General features: G+C 40.6%; 1 protein-coding gene across 1 annotated transcript in view; it reads left to right on the top strand.

Moving 5' to 3' along the window:
- The first annotated feature begins 269 nt into the window (after window positions 1-269).
- Window positions 270-16,531, top strand: part of PRR16 (proline rich 16) — a 166,825-nt gene continuing 150,563 nt past the window's right edge. Inside the window, 2 exon segments of the mRNA XM_076362962.1 lie at window positions 270-602; window positions 604-795. Coding sequence (XP_076219077.1) covers window positions 270-602; window positions 604-795 — 525 coding nt within the window.

Below are 16,531 nucleotides of genomic sequence, written 5' to 3'. Positions count from 1 at the left end.
GTCCCCTTCGACGGGAATTTTGCAATGAGCCAGCCGCTAAAAGTGTTCCTTTTGGGGGGGGGCTGTTTCGGCGGGTAAACATTGTCCTTCGGCAGAGCTGGTGGAACCAACCCCCGCGCCCGGGGACCACCGGGGAGGCTCCGGGGTGATACAGACAGCGGCATGCACTCGCCCCCGCGGGCCGTCGGGCAGGGACGGGGGGGGGAGAACGTCTCTTCCGGAGGAGTCGCCCTGCCTCCCCCGCCCGCCGGGGAGCGCGGGCGGGGGCGATGCCGCGGGCGGCGGGCGCTCCTCCCCCGGCCCCTCTCCCCGGCCGGAGCCGGAGCCGGAGCCGGAGCTGGAGCCGGAGCGGGCGGCGGCGCGGGCGGGGCGAGGCGCAGGCGCGGCGCACGGCGGGCTGCAGCCGGGCCCCCGCGCCGCTCCCGGGAGCCGATGGCAGCTGCACAGCGCGGCCGCCCGGCGGAGCGCGGCGCGGCTCGGCGCCCCCGGCGCGGGATGCGCGGGCGGGCAGGCGGCGGCGGCGGCAGCGGCTGCGGCAGCTCCGGGAGCCGGAGGGACGGGGCCGGGCGGCCGGCGGCCGCCGCGCTCGCCTGACCTGCGTGCCCCCCTGGCCGCGCCGGGCTGCCCCGAAGGATGTCCGCCCAGTCCAAGGGGACCGCATCCTCCTCCTCGTCGCCGTCCGAGGGGCCGCCGGCAGCCTCCAAAGCCAAGGTGAAGGAGCAGATCAAGATTATCGTGGAGGATTTGGAATTAGTCCTGGGGGACCTGAAAGACGTGGCCAAGGAACTTAAGGAGGTGAGAAGCGGAGGGCTGCGCGGGCGCACCTCCGGTCTGCCCCGTGGAGGGCGAGCACCCCTCGCCCGTGGGCCGGGGTCCCTGCTCTCCCCGGGGCTCCGCTGCCGCCCCCAGGCTCCTTTCACCACTTCTTCACCGCAGGTCGAGCAACTGGTGTTCGGGCTGGGCAGGGGGAGGCCCCCGGCCGTGCTCCGGTGCCGGCGGCTGTGCCTTGCTGCGGCGCCCGGCGTTCCGGAACGGGACGGGGCGGCGCGGCTGGAGCCCCGTGTCCCGGGTGCGGTGCGCCCTCGGGGCCGGTGGTGCACCTCGCGGCTGCGAGGCGGCTCTTCCCGGCGACTTCCCACCTCGGCGCATCCCTGGGAGGTTTTTTTTCTCGGGAGGCCAGGGATACCTCTCCTGCGGGGTCCCCGCTGGGCGAGGAGGGTGTTTGGGGGAGCTGCGGGACCCGCAGACCTGCCCGATCCCGGGCTGCGCCGCGCCGGCATCCCGACGATGGGAGAGGCGTCAGGAGCGGCTCCGCTCCCGCTCCAGCGGGTTTAAGTTTTCGGCTGCACGGTGCAGCCCCATATTCACCCCCAGGCAGCAGCCCGCCTCGGATCTCCCGGCCGGTGAGGGCTGGGGGTCCCGGACCCCCCGCACCCGCCGCCCTGGTCGAAGGGTCCCTGCCCGGCTCGGCAGTACCGGCGCGGCGAAGTCTGCCTGTGCCTCTGCAGGCTGCTTCGCCGGGCGCTGAGCGCCCTGTTTATCTTGCCTATCTGGCAAGATTGCCTTTGCAATCTTTTGCTGGCGGCGAGTGTCATCTCCGCTAGGTTAATCTGCAGGCGGAGTGCGATTACCGCGGGCATGTTCATAAGCAGGGAAATGCTGTAGCTGAATGAGGACAATTTGGCTGTCCTTTTGGAGATTTCCACGTTATCTTGATTTTGCTACACAACTGGTCGACAGATGGTTGGATTATGCACCGAAATTCAAGTCCAGAATCTCTGTGCATTGCTTTATAATCCTGTATTTGACATTTATAACAGGCTGTGGTTTTTTGCTATGAAATATTAGTTTTCTATTTTAACAACACTGTCAACAAGTTTCATTCAACAGACTTTTGCCATCTGAGGCAGTCTGAAATTCACCCAGTGCTTTGTATAATGTCGAAAGATGTATAAACACACAGCTCACTAATCACAGCTGTTAGACTTCTTTCTCACCCACAATTCCAGATTTCTCCTTCTTTTTTGAAAATATATCTAGAATTTCTCTTTGCCTTAACATGCTGCTGTCTGTGCTTTGTAATTTTTTGAGGTATTTTGAAGTGGAAATAAACGTTGTTTGTAGGGCAGTTCTTGTCAACGTTTTAAAGACTGATAGAGCAAACTGGCTTCTGTTGCTGCAGAAGCACATTTTCAGGACCTGGAGAGGATGTACTGTGATCTGTCCCATGAATGTAAATCATTCTCTGCATATAATCAGTCCTAGCTTTCCTCTAGTGAGCAAACAAGATCACTGTAGGTGGAGGTCGTATGTCTTCGTTTACTGTGGCATGTTTTACCTAAGCAAACTTGTCTGTTCTTGTTGACTGCATCTGTGAAAGAGAACTGGATTTACCTCTGCTTGACGGGGAAATGGCTTGTGTGGAACTCCTTTTCCCAAGTGGAGTGAAATGTAAAAGGGAAGTTGTAGAGAAATGGTGCTGTAACTCTATTAGGTACTACATACCTGTTGAAGGATGGAAGGATTGCCAAGAGCATCTATTTGGAGAAAATAAAAGTATTTTTATAAAAAGAATAGTTAAATCTTGTTTGTAACCACACATGAGTTTTTGAGTAATGCTTTTCTCTGAACAGGTCTTACAAAGATGATAGCTGCGATACTTTGGCAAACAAGGGTTGCATATGCAATTATCTGCCTGCTTGCAATATTATCATTATGTGTTAAATACACTTTGTATGACATTTATTTTGAAAAGTCTGCAGAAGTTTGCCATCTGAGTACCTCAATTGTCTGCCTTTTGTAGTATGGACTAAATTTGTACAAGATCTTTTGATGCATCTGCAGTGTATACCTTTTTATGTGAAAGTGAGTTCACATAAATTCACATGATATTATAAGCTAATAATCAGTCTCTTTCATAGGTTGTTTGTAGGTGTTAGAAAGCATTGACAGATCTTTCATTAAAGCATATTGGAAGTTGGTCTGTAGCCAGTTTTGGTGTATTACACACAGAAGTATACCTGTGCTTCATTTGTGGTTCCTTACTGTAGGGCCAGGCAAAATGATAAACCAGAGGATGTAAGTTCGCACTTTCCATTTTCACTACGAATTGTGTTCTTCTGGAAATGTTTTGGCTACCCTTTTTTTACCCACCAGATGTTTGCTGCAGTCTGACTGTTGTGCTACAACCTTCTCTGTTGTTCATTCCTCTTTTTTTAAAAAAATTAGAAATACAGTATTCTGAAAATAGCCTTTCATTCTTTTTATTACTGCTGTATTAGAAAAAGACTTCAATTCTGCTGTAGTGGTAGGGCATGAGGACTTTTTTTGTGCAGTTACAGTAATATTTAGTTGTGATACTGAAAATATGGCGTTTGCTGAACACTTTTTTTTTCCTATTTATGTCTGCCTATTTGTTACCCGTAAATATAAATTATTTAATTATTTATTAGATTATACTTAATGTAGCACGTTAGGTATTGGGATAGACTGGATGTCCTCTTCTAGCATTTTTCAGTCTTCTTTTGTAAGATTTTATATTCAAAATACTGTCAAATTAAAAGATAGTTTCATTGCTTCAAAGTGAACTGTTCTAGAACAGTAAGGAGTATGGCTGTACAAGACTTGTATGTCTTGTTACATTTAGCTTGTTATAGTTTACTTACATTAATGTATTTGCATCTGCCCTTTGTTCCAAAGCTTTTTATAATTGATGCTTTAACATTTTTTATATTTTAAAGGGGGGAAAGGGGGAGTGGGGAGAGGATGGGGTGTTAAATCCAGATGCACAAACCATGAAGCTTATAAATTTTCTGTAAAAACACGACTAAATCATGTGGATTAAAATAAGTACATGTTAGGAGTTACTGTGTCGCAGAAGTGGAACATCTGTCTCTTTTTTCCCCTTATTGGTCTGGTTTGCTTGGGCTAACCAGGTAACCACAAAAGACTAAGGATGGAGAGGGGGTTTGACTGGGAGACATGTTAGGATGGAGTGGTGCTAAGTCCAGAGTCTGAGCTCATGTATGGCTAGTCCTCTCTAGGGTGCAGTTAACGAAGGAGAGACTTGGCCCCTTTTGTCTCTTTGCTAAAAAGAAACACAGGGTGGGTGTGTACCAACAGTGGGATGTGTTTTTGTGCTGGAAGACATTAATGGATTTAAAAAGGATTGAGTGGCTGTTATTTGATGAATATTCCAGAGAAAAATCAAAAGGGTGCCAGAAGATTGAGTAACACTGACTATTCCTTTAGTCCAGGCTATTTCAAAATTAAGTTGGTGAAGTCTTAAACTTTGATTCTCCTCCAGAGGATTGGATAAAAGACCTTTTTCTCTGGAGTCTTGTCTAGAAAGAAGATTATTATTAAGTCTTGCTTTGCAGATGATACTTATCTGTCTGGTACCTAAATAATGAGGTGATGAACACTACTGGAAACCAGAAGATGTGTGCTGATTAAACTGTTTTGAACGTAAAATGCATGATTCTCTGATGAGTTCAGAAGGGATTGTATGGGGTGTGCACGTGCACCTGTGGACAGCAGGGCACAGAGATCTGTATCATCTTAACACTGATACTATACTTTCTAAGACTTCCTTGCTTTCCCATTTTATGATAATGTTGCACATTTCTGTAGCCTTGCACTTGTTTACAGTAAGGAAATACTTAACTAAATCATTTGATAAATACTTTTTGTAGTAATAAAAATTCATCATGCAGAACAAATTCCTGGAAGTTATGTGTGAAACATTTGCATAGCTTTTAATTGGCTAAATACGCTTCAACCTTTTATCGAAAGGAAGCAGCTGTGTAGCTATTGCCAATGTTTAGAATAATCCAAAATGGAGGTGCAGGAGAAACAGAAGCCCTCATAGACATTGCACATGCATCAATAAATTTCCAGTCTTTCCAACTCTACCTCCTCTGCTTTAAATCCTCCAGAAACGTCTTGCTGACAGAACAAGTGAATAATCCTCCCTCATCTAACTGGCGTGTTTATTTTCCATAAAGATACTATCTATAAAATTTGGGCATGACTTAACAAATAATGTTTTCTAAATGATGATGGAACTAGCAGATGCCAACCCCCTCTCCCCTCAAACGCCATGACAGAGTTGGTTACAGGGTAGATGACCTGATTCCATAACCAGGCCAGTCATCATTCTTTTAAGTGGAGGGTGATCATGTATTCCATGGCCTCCATTTCTGGATCAGGCCTGCAGGAGCATATTACAATTTCAACACCAATGTTTTCCATTCTGTTTTTGTTTTTGTGTTCAGCTGACGATCCAGATGGCAGGAAGGCACTTCAGGTTCTTGCTTGTTAATCCAGACACTAGGAAGCTGCAGTTTGTATCCACCAAGAAGATTAGAGCAGCAACAATCAATCATGTATCAGTATCTCTGATGTGCAGGCAGCGATACAAACACCAATACAAAAAATGTTTTGGGTCCATATTGCTGCATGAAGAGGAGGGGGGGAGGTATTACAGCATAGGTATAGAATATACTGTATAGAAACCTAAGGGTAGGTAGAACAATAGCAAAATATTTTAATCCCTTCCTTCTTCTCCTGCTGATCCCTGCCTCTTCTCCTTTTTGGGCTCTCTCCAGGTGTCAAGGACCTGCGGCTCCTTCTGCTAGGCAGTGGCAGTTGAAGGAAGAGGTTTTTGAGCATACTTGTTCTTACCGTTAGAAATCCAGTAAATGCAGATGCCCTTCTTACGTATGGATTCTGGATGCTGGCCCTCTTAACAGTGTTCTTCTCGGAGTCCTGCTTCAGTGGATACACTGTGTATGCAGATCTGGTCAGTGAGATGTGAGAGGGACTGAAGCTTTCTTGTGATTTTTATTGCTGTAGCTGGGGTTGTGGTCCAGTTCAGGCACCAGGACCAAGGTGGTGTGTGACTAATGGCATTGCCCATTCCGAAACTTGCTAATCTCTCCAGCAGCAGACTTTTTTCTGATTTCCTATTGCAGTCCTTAGTGACAAATGCAATCATGAATTGTACCTGTGTGTTTATTGTAAGTGCAGAGTATGATTCATTATGTAAGAGAAGCACCACACAGCAACTTTGTTGTGATCTGCCCAGGGGTCCAAACAAGGCCATAAATAATCATTGCAGGTAACTGAACCATAATTTTCCTTTCCTTTTATTTCTTGTTGTCTATGAAGCATTTTTACAGTTTTATGCAACAAAAAAGTGCAAATGTATTAAGATAAAATTCATATGTCGGTAGTGTCAATAAAGCTAATAAAGCTAAAAGATAACTGTGAACCTTAAAACCCCCCATGTTTTAAGGTTGTCAGGAGCAGTTTAAATTCTGATATATGACAAGGTAAGGTTGCTCCACATCTGATTTGTAATCAAAGCTACCAAGAGTTAGTAATTGTGTTGTGTAACACAATGAAAAGAATAACTGGTGTATATATAGAACATTACTTGTTAATATCAAGGGGCTTGACAGAGGGAAGCACACTGTCAATTTATGCTAGCTATTTTGTTTTTATAAACACTCATGTCAGCTACTTCATCCCTTTTATGCAATACTAAGCTCCTGATAGTAATGTGTATTGTGCAACCATGAGCTAAATAGAGCATATATAAATTCAGTTTTCAAATAAAAGCAGTACCACAGTGAAAATATGTATCTTTGTGCTAAAGTTTGAACTTCACACAGTCCGTGCACTACTGACTGTGATACGGAAAACAAAGGCGGTGAGGCATGAACTTAGTCTGTGGCAGTCAAATTTTGCCATTGACTTCAGTAGGAACAAAAGTAAGTTTAGGGGTGACAGAAGTTAGTTTTGGGCTGCTTCATTTTTATTAAAACTTCAGAATTCAGAGGAATCAGTTGCTGCCATGTGTATGTATGAATGCGTCATACAAAAACAATGACTTGGTTGAGCACCATCATTGAAGTTTTGCAGATTTTTGCCAGTTTCCTCTGGAAATGAAACAATGCTTGTTTCCATTACTCACATTGAACAAAGTTCTGGACTAGCCTTCCCACTTCCAGTCAAAAACTTCCAGCCAAATTACTACTCACAGTCGATTTGTACACAACTAATTAATACTCCTCTTGGGGGAGGTGCAGGAGCGGTACAAATGTTGTCCCTGAGTTTAAAGAGTACTTTCCCATAGTGCCTATTTCACAATACCTTTATGAAGAGCATCATTATGCTCTTCTAGTTTACGTTTCTTCTACAGCTGCAAAATATTCATGGCTTATAGTCTTCACTATGTATTATACCTGTTCTTTGAAAGGCAGCTGAACTGAATGGTCAGTGACCTCACAGGTAGCTCATGTGTATCCTGCTCAGGTGTCCCCATTTTTTTCCTTCAGTAGAGGTTATTGCTGTGAGGCAGACAGAGTGAAGGGGTCTATTTTGCATATGGACTGCTGTCCTTGCCATATAACCTGTGGCTGACATTCAGTCATGCAGGTTAACACTAGCTTAGTTACTTATACGTAGCTAGGGCTTTGTTTTATTCTGTTAGTAGTTGGGCTTTTTGTTTTGGTTTGATGTTTTGGTTGGTTTTTTGTTTGTGGTTTGTTTTTCTTTTAATAGATGCAGTAAATAGCAGCTAATGTACGTTGTTTTCTTAAGGTAAAGGTCTTGAGGTAGCATTTCACTCAAATTTCAAAGTAGGGTGCATATTATCTGTTTTACTGAATCTTTAATATGTTAGCCATGAATGTATGATAAGGGCTGCAGCCTGTACATGCCTCCTTCTCTCACAGCTCATGTCCAGCTTTGTACATCATTGACTCTGGTCATTCTTGCTGCAGTTACCTGCAATGCTTCAAAATGCCCTTTCTTACTGTACTCAGGGGAAGAAGAGAAGCAAAGGCTGCTTTCACTGTGGAAGGGCTGAGAAAATCCTCTAGCAGATCTCTCACTACAGCTTCCCTGTGTCAGGTCGTGTGTGTGTGTTGAATGACTGGGGTGGGAGGGCTTGGTGGCTGAGCCGCTGGCATTCTGGTTTGGTTTAAAATTACTGTACTACAGCTGATGGGAGTAGTGAGGAACAATTGCCTCCAAACAGGAGTAGTACTGTCAGTTGTTGCTTTTGCAAAAATTATAGTATGTTCATATGTCTTTAAAGGTTAACGAACTCATCCGTTGTTTCATGTAGCATGTGCCACATTGCATTATGAAGACTGAGAGCACTGATGTTGAATCATTTCCAGCTTTCATTGTAGATTATTTCTCAGTAATCTGAAAAATCCTGCAACTTTAAAACACCTTGCAGCTTTTTCTCTTTAAATCTTTTTTTGATAAATCTCCAGTAATTGTTTTAGTCTTTCACCCATGATGGTATTATGTTCTTCTGTTTATTGTGGTCTGTTTACAGTTCTTTCAGTGAACGGCTTCAAGGTAGAAGCAGAGTAAGACAACCTTACTTGCACTGTAATCATTTGTGTTGTAAGTAAGAGAAGAAGATAATTTAATACTTCTGAAAATAGTGTGAGAAGTTTATTATTTGTTTAAAGCGAGGCCATCTGTATAGGGCTCCAGGACTTTGATGGGGAACCAAAAACTAGATTTGGGCTTGCCATTCAACTGCAGAAAATGAGATAAGTGCTTAAAGTATTCAAAATTTTGGTGTCTAATAACATTTTATACTTTACTGGAAATGGCACTGTGTTAAAACTGGCAGCCTATGTGGCCTGAAAGATGCAGATTTTAAAAACAAACAAACAAACAAACTGAAAACATTAACAAATGAATAGTTTGGGCTTGCTTGTCCATTATAATTTACTGGTTTATACTCATATAACTCTGTCCTTTCTGTATAAAATTAATGTGAAAATGTGAAAAATCAAGGTCAGTATGTTTTTTCTTTACTGCGGCGTAACAAAAACCAAGTATAATTCTTTCTTTGCATGCTTTGTCATTGAGGTTCTTTTTTTTTTTGTGATATACCTTCTGCTTTTTCTTGCCTTTTTGTTAAAACCGAGCAAAAAGAACACTTGCTTGGTGTTAGTTCTCTGAATTCTTGTAAGGGCACATGCTAATGAGAGAGTAATTGTCCAGCTAAATTAGCTACTGAAAGTTCAGTAGTTATTGGACAAATAACTGGAACAAATATATTTATTTTTAGGTATAGAATCACAGACTGGTTGAGGTTGAATGGGACCCCTGGGAATTGTCCAACCCATTCAAGAGTCAGCTAGAGCAAGTTGCTTAGGATCTTGTTCTTGAATATCTTCAAGACTCCACAGCCTTTTTGGACTACCTATTCCAATGTTGAATCACCCTTACAGTAAAAATGTTTTGTCTTGTGTTTAAGTAGAATTTCGTGTGTTTCAACTTGTGCCTGTTGCCTGTTGTCCTCTCATTTAACACCACTGAGAAGGGTCTGGCTTCATCTTCTTACTCCTTCCAATCAAGTATTTATACACATTGGGATAAGATTCCTCTGTGCCTTGTCTTCTCTTCTCCAGGCTAAATGATCCCAGTTCTCTCAGCTGCTCCTCATATAACAGATGCTCCAACCCCTTAGTCATCTTCCCAACCTTTTGCTGGACTAGCTCCAGCATGTTCATATCTGTCTTGTACTGGGGAGCCCAGAACTGTGCACAATACTCCAGATGTGGTGTCAAATAATCAGGTATATATTCAGTAAAAATGCTATGTTACAAACATTAGCTTCCCTCAATAAATATTTCTTTATCTGAAAATTTTAAATTAGCTGAAAAACATATTCTCTACTTTTTCATTAAAATTGCAGTAATAAATGGTTATGGACTTCTCACTGCCTATGATCTGAATCTGGATTTTTCTTACTTTAAGACAGAAAAATAAATAACAGATTTGCAGTATAACTCCATATATGAATATAAAGGATGCGTACACCAAGGGTTTGGAGCTGGTGTTCGTAAGTGAGTGCAGCCACTGGAGCATGTATGTGACATTATGCAGTGATGATGGGAAGGGAGGGCTGCAGCTCCTTCTGCTTTACAGGAATGTCACTCCTCTGTAACATCTCTCCATGAAACTATGATATATCCTTTTCCCCACCTCCAAATGAAATTGTCTGGACAAACCCAATGTAATTACTCAAATTAACTTTGTGAACCATTGAGATTAATTTTGCCCCTCTGCTCCAATCTCTGCAGATGTCAATTTTCACTTTGATTTCTCATCTTCTGTTGCATCATACTAATCCCTCCATTTCCACAAGACCTTTGGTTTTCTTTTCCTAGCCCTTTTCCTCTTTCCCCTCATAACAGTTTCTGGTGCTTCTGCAACTTTATCTACCTCACTGTTAGTGGCTATCAAAATGACATCTGGCTTGTTAAACATGAGAGTGCTTGTCTCTTCATTCTTGAATGTTGACTCAGGAAAGTCAACATGAAAGTTTTAAGATTGGTCTTAAGAATTTCAGGTGATTCTGGCATTCATCTTAGTAACAGAATTGTTCTCCTCATGCATCTTTCGCATGCTAGTAGGAGATTCTCCTGTGTAGGATCTGGAAGCATTGTTAGTATTTTTTTCTAGCTCAATTTCCAAACTAGTATAGCAACTGAAAGCTGTGTTGTTTGGATTCCAAAGATATCTGGGTTGTTATTACAAGCAAAAGCTTTTTGCTTAAAGTCCATGATAGGTTAAGTTAACATTGTTTTCCAGCTTTCCAGTTCAGCATCCAGAATGTTTAAAATTCACTCCATCTTTTCTCAAAATATGACAGTGCTACTCTCAAATAAATGATTTTCAGTTACCGACTAGAGTGTACTTTAGTCTCTAGGTATTTCTACTGATGATTGCAGAGATCGTTTCAATGGGGTAAGTTTAGGACAGCAGGTGGTCTCTGTTAGTGCTTATAAGTTTTATCTGTGATAACTGGAGTGGTACAGTCTAGGTGTATTTGACTTCCATTGCTTATGGGTAATTTTATGGGATGATTTTAAGATTCAGTAAAGCTGTGGTATTTGGATAAAGAAATGTCCTGTGTGTGGACACAGTGTGTGGTAGTTTGCCTAATTTATTAAGACTTAGGAAACCATACAAGCATACGTTCGTCTGCTGAAGTAGTAACTTCAGTTTCTTGAAATCAAAGTAGAGGTGGTACGGTAAACCTGTAAGGCTTACAGAAAACTAGTGTTTGACCAAACTGGGAGGTTTATATTGAGGCAAGAGAATGAGGAGGTTGTGATTGTTAGTTTTTGTTGTTACCGCTTGACAATTGATTTGCACGTGCTTGTTTTTCAGATGGTGGTTATTTGATTCTGTCTATTAAAAAAAATTCATAGAATTTGAATGGTTGGATTGTAAGCACTTTAAATCATGTGCAAACACTTCTGTTAATTATTTTTGTTAGCTGTCTTAAATCTTGGCAGGCAGAGCCTTTGCTGATGTGATACAGTGTAACCATCAAGGTTTTTGACTGAGTTGAGACTTTAAATTAACTTGATGAGTATCATGGAAAATATAGTGTACTACAAAGATATATGAGACAATATAGCTGCACAAAAAAACCCCAACCCCCAAGCCAATATATTGCTACACATAGTAATCTTTAAAGTAGGGATGGGTGGATGAGTTGTGCAACAAAAAGTCATAGTACTTCAGGTGCTGAGGATGCTGAACTAGAAAAAAATCTACTGTACAGGAGTAAGAACTTTTTATTTAGTACAGACTTTACATAGTATGTTTCTTTCTTCAAATTAAAACAGCAAGAACAAGACAGAAAAAATGATATATTGAAAATATTCAGGTTTGTCTTTGAGGAAGGTTTGAAGGATATAGTGAAACTGACACTATAATGCAATTAGAACAGTGGTTTGAATGACTTTTTTCCCCCCATTTCTAAGGTGGTGTACACTGAATAAACTTAATTTTACTTTGATAGAGCTGTGCCACCTTGTATTAACTGGCCTGTTGCCCTTAAGCAGTGCCAGTCATTCTGGAGATTTGATATATATATGTGTGTGTGTGTGAAGTTGGTGTCCCATTCACGTGATTCATGTTCTTCATTTCAGGAGAAATGAGAACCCACTACTTGTATAGACAGTAATATGTATGAATTGCAATGACGAGGTTCCAATTCTTTTATTTAAGGCTTTTATTTTAAGTTCATTGCATACCAAGGAATTATAGTCTAAGACTGATTAAAGCTAGACATATGTAGGAACTTTACATTTAACGTTAGGTAACTGATGGAAAAGTCTTTTAAAAATCACTAGAAATGTCTTCTAAAATCTTAACAGTCCTTAAAAGGACTTTTAAAATCTTCTGTTCACTAGTGAATCTTTTCTGAGTGTTTGTTACAAGATTGTAGGTATTACAGGTAGCATCCTAGTAGAAAACCTGACTGTGTCTTAATGAATGACTGCTGTGTGCTATCTCCAGGAGATGAACACTTGGCTAGCATCGTGAATCTCTACTTCAAGTTTCTTATGAATTAAAAAAAAAAAAAATCAACTTTATCAGCGTCAAAGTTTATTCAGTGTACACCACCTTAGAAATAGGGGCCACTTTTATAATACTTTCAACAGAATATTAAATGTACCTAGTCAGTTATTTTCTCTGTAATTTGGTAGTCTGCTGCAAACTTACATCTGGCTTAGAATATAATTTATTTCTGAGATTGAATGTTTAACAGATGTTAGTCGACCAAGGGCATAAAATAAAATACTAAAAGAAAAAGTTAATAAATAACCCTCTGGATGAATTCTTTCTTTGGGAAAAATGTAAACAACCTTGACTTGGTGCTTTGTATTATGGAGTCAGGTGTAGCTAATAATAATCTATTATGAAAAGAAGGAAGGATCTCTATTTCTGTAGATCTTGTGGATCATTTGCTAAATGTGAAGCATGCTTCTGTCTAGTTTTCACCACTTCTGACAGTGACATCTCATGATATAGCATTAATGTCCTGGTATTATGTGACAGCTTTTCAGATGATTTTTGTTTCTTTCATAGCTATCTTTTGAAAGAGTGGCAAGGCTCAGAGGGAATTTGGAACATTACTGAGCCTTAATTTTCTAAAAATCAAGTTCTTGTTTTAATAACTGCTTGTTTTGTACAGGCAGAGTACTTCTCCCATGTTCATCTATTATTTCTCAGCTTAATTTATTAATCAAGAATGAGGCATCATTGTTATCACTGTGAATTACAGGTATATGTCTTCCTTCTATGCATGTTTCTTGTACCTAATGAAACAAAGTTGTCTGTTATGTAAATGCTAATATACTGCAATTAAATCTTGATCAAGTGGGTTTTATGATAATTAAATATCTATTTTGAACAGATTAAATTGTTTCCTTTTTGTACAGTAACTATAGTCTTGCAACACTTCAGTACAATTTTTCATTGAAGAACTTTGTGTTAGACTTGGGGAGCCTGTATGGCTGGAGGACAAGATGTCAGCATCTTGCTTTCTTCTAACACAGAGCAGTAGCAGGAGTATGTGGCTTTAAGGTTTTCTTCTGATGAAGGAGATGTTCTTGGAGTCTTCCATGTGCTTGCTACTGCAGACTGCCATGTAATAGAGACATAAGAAGTATGGTACAATCTTTTTGTGAATGTAAACTGTTTAATCTAGGAAAAAAACCCCAACAGGCAAATAAATAAAACAGTGACAATAAAATTTTGTTAAAATTTTAGTAGCAGTACAGTTTAGGAGGAGGTTTATCACAAAGTCTTTTCCCCTTAGCAGTACCCTTATCTGTAATTTCCTTCTGCTTCTGATTTTTGTAAGGCATTTATTTGAGATGCAAAGTTTATGTATGATAAATTAACATACACAGAGCACTGTGTTGTTGTGGCTAGATGACTTGCAAAACTTGTCTCCTGTGACATAGACGTGTGCTTTACATGCATGTATGTCCTCTAGTGGAAGTGGTTGCAGAAAATATACAAGGTATCCTGCTTTTTTTTAGGAAGCACATCCTGTTTCTAGCTCTGTAGAAAGCGATTTCTCTGAAGGAATGATTTTCTTTAAGGACATCAAAGGGGAACAAATTACCTTAGTGTTTTCTGAACCACATCTGAGCAATAATGAAACCCTAAAAGCTCTGTAGAGACTTGCAGGCTAAGTAGAAGTATTTGCAGGATGAGATAGTGTGGTCCTCTGTATCATTGCAGTGTGTATGCTATCAGGAAAGAAATCTTGAAAGTGAATAGTCTACTTTCCTAAATGAGAAGGCAAAGGTATTGCATTAAATTCAGCAAGAATTTAACAGTTTCATTTTTAGTAATGTTCTGTGTTGTTATTCTCCAAAGAATACATTCTGGATGGATGTGGACACAGTCTTATCATCTTGATTTGCAGACTGCTCTTGGGCCTTTGCTGCTCATCCTTGCCTTGTGTAACAAGATTGGTAATTTTCACTACAGATGTGAAGAAAATCATAACCATAAAAAATAGGAATAAGAATTATTTGTGAAATTTTTTAATTATTGGTAAAACTTCAGGATGTCACAGGTGCTGGAACTGTTGACATAGAATGAAGAACTTGGAGAAAATGCAGGAAGAAAGAAAGGAAGAAAAAGGAGGGATGCTGATGGCAAAGGAAGATAGACGGTGGGAAAAAAAGCTTTGTCTGGCAGTTTTTCCAGTTAGAAAAGGAAGATGAAATTGGACTAAAAGACATTCAAGCTATATACTCAGATTGTGATATTATCTGAAATGTCATGACTTTTCTGTGTGGTAGTCTATGTTTTATTTAAGAATAGACAACTGGAAAGAGCAAACTACGTCTCTGAATCCGGGACCCTTCTACTGGAGGCAGATCACATGTTTCTTTGTGGGTTTATCTAACTCCATTTTAAATATATCCATTTCTTTTGTTGTTCTTTTCTTCTTACTGTTCCCATTGGAATATTATTTTATCACATTTGATGTAACAACTTGGAATCTTTTAAAATATTTTATTTTTTAAATTTATATTTTTTTAACACCCAAGGGGTTTTTTGCTAGTGTTGCCACTCAGCTCAGGTAGTTCTTGAATGTTTCTTCCTCTACCTGTACTTGTATGTCAGTACATTAGTAAAGAAAGTCTTACTCCTTCTATTAATTTGATAGACTCTCCATTTGATGAAACAGAGAGTTTTCCTATCTCTATTTTGATTGAGTTAATCTTCATAGAAATGTGTACAATACTGTAGGTGAGGTCTAACCAGAGCTTTGCACAGTGTTGCTTATCTTTACTGGAACTATCTCTTTTCCTACATCCTGAAGCTGAATTTCCATTTTTGTGTCAGATTGGCAGCCAACAGCCATGCTGTGATCACCTTGTACACAGAGGGTCTTTTCCACACAGGTCTATGAATTAGTGAACTTCCAGTCTGTGGTACAAATCTATTTAGTTTGTCCTCATGGTTATGATCTTGCATATTGCACAGTGGGAATTTCATTCCACTTTTAAGCGTCTGTGTATTGTCTTCTAGCTCTGCTGGGTCAGCAGATTTCCTCAGAGCATTTACAACATTTGTGGCAGGGTAATTAATAAAAATATTGTATGACATCAGCCAAAATCTGGTTAAGGAGTTTCATTGCTGTTTCCTCCTGACCCAAATCTACCGCTTTTTGCATATCTAGAAAACCAGTTAACAATAAAGTAATCAGCAATCCACCTGGAGGTGGCTTTTCAAACAGTATGTGCTTAAGTTGTGGAACATCTTGCCACTATACATTATGGAGAATACAAGTTTTCATGTGTTGAAGATGACAGTGGACAAAATGAATGAGGGAACTCTCTAAATGCATAGAAGAGCCTAGAAGCTGGCTAAATGTATAGAATGAAGCACATCTCAGGAAAACCCTGGGCCTCAGGTGGTTGTAGTGTGGGAGAGTGCATAAGAAGACTACTCATTGTGCTCTTCAGCATGTGTTTTTGGTCACTGTTGGAGACAAGATGATAGGCTAATTATGTTATATTTACATACATTATCAGTTGCCACACCTGTTAGCACCTTGCTGAAGGTGCTCCCTTTTAATTTTTTCAGTATTTTTTAATTCTGCTACAGACATAAAGCTCATGAAAGTGATCCAGTACCCTGGTTTGGAGAATTACTCCCATCTGTAGTGGGATTTCTTCCTTGTCACTTTACTGTTTTGTCATACTTAGAAGCTGCAAGGCTACAGCAATTCATCTACTTAAAAACATGGCTCTTCTTTAGGGAAACAAAATTAGTAAAATTGTATATTAAAACATGTTACTAAGACTATATTCAACAATAAAGAGCTTAAATTTCTTCAGCATCTTCTCCAAATGCTTGGTTAGCCTCTATAATTTATCGGAGAGAGATGAAAATGAAGAGTTCTTAGAGATACACCTTTAATGTGTTGTATGTAAACAGTGACTCAAAGAACCTCTTTTGAGCAAGCTCCTCCCTATCCTATCCTATCCTATCCTATCCTATCCTATCCTATCCTATCCTATCCTATCCTATCCTATCCTATCCTATGGCTATCCAGTATGGTAATTTTTATGTAGTTTGATTATCGTAATTTAGCCAATTTTACTCACTGTTTTTATTTCTTTCTCACAGGCATTTCCGAAGTTAAGGGGTTTCATTT

Source organism: Aptenodytes patagonicus, chromosome Z, assembly GCF_965638725.1.
Source record: "Aptenodytes patagonicus chromosome Z, bAptPat1.pri.cur, whole genome shotgun sequence".
Classification (NCBI taxonomy): domain Eukaryota; kingdom Metazoa; phylum Chordata; class Aves; order Sphenisciformes; family Spheniscidae; genus Aptenodytes; species Aptenodytes patagonicus.
This window is presented reverse-complemented; position numbering and strand designations above follow the sequence as displayed.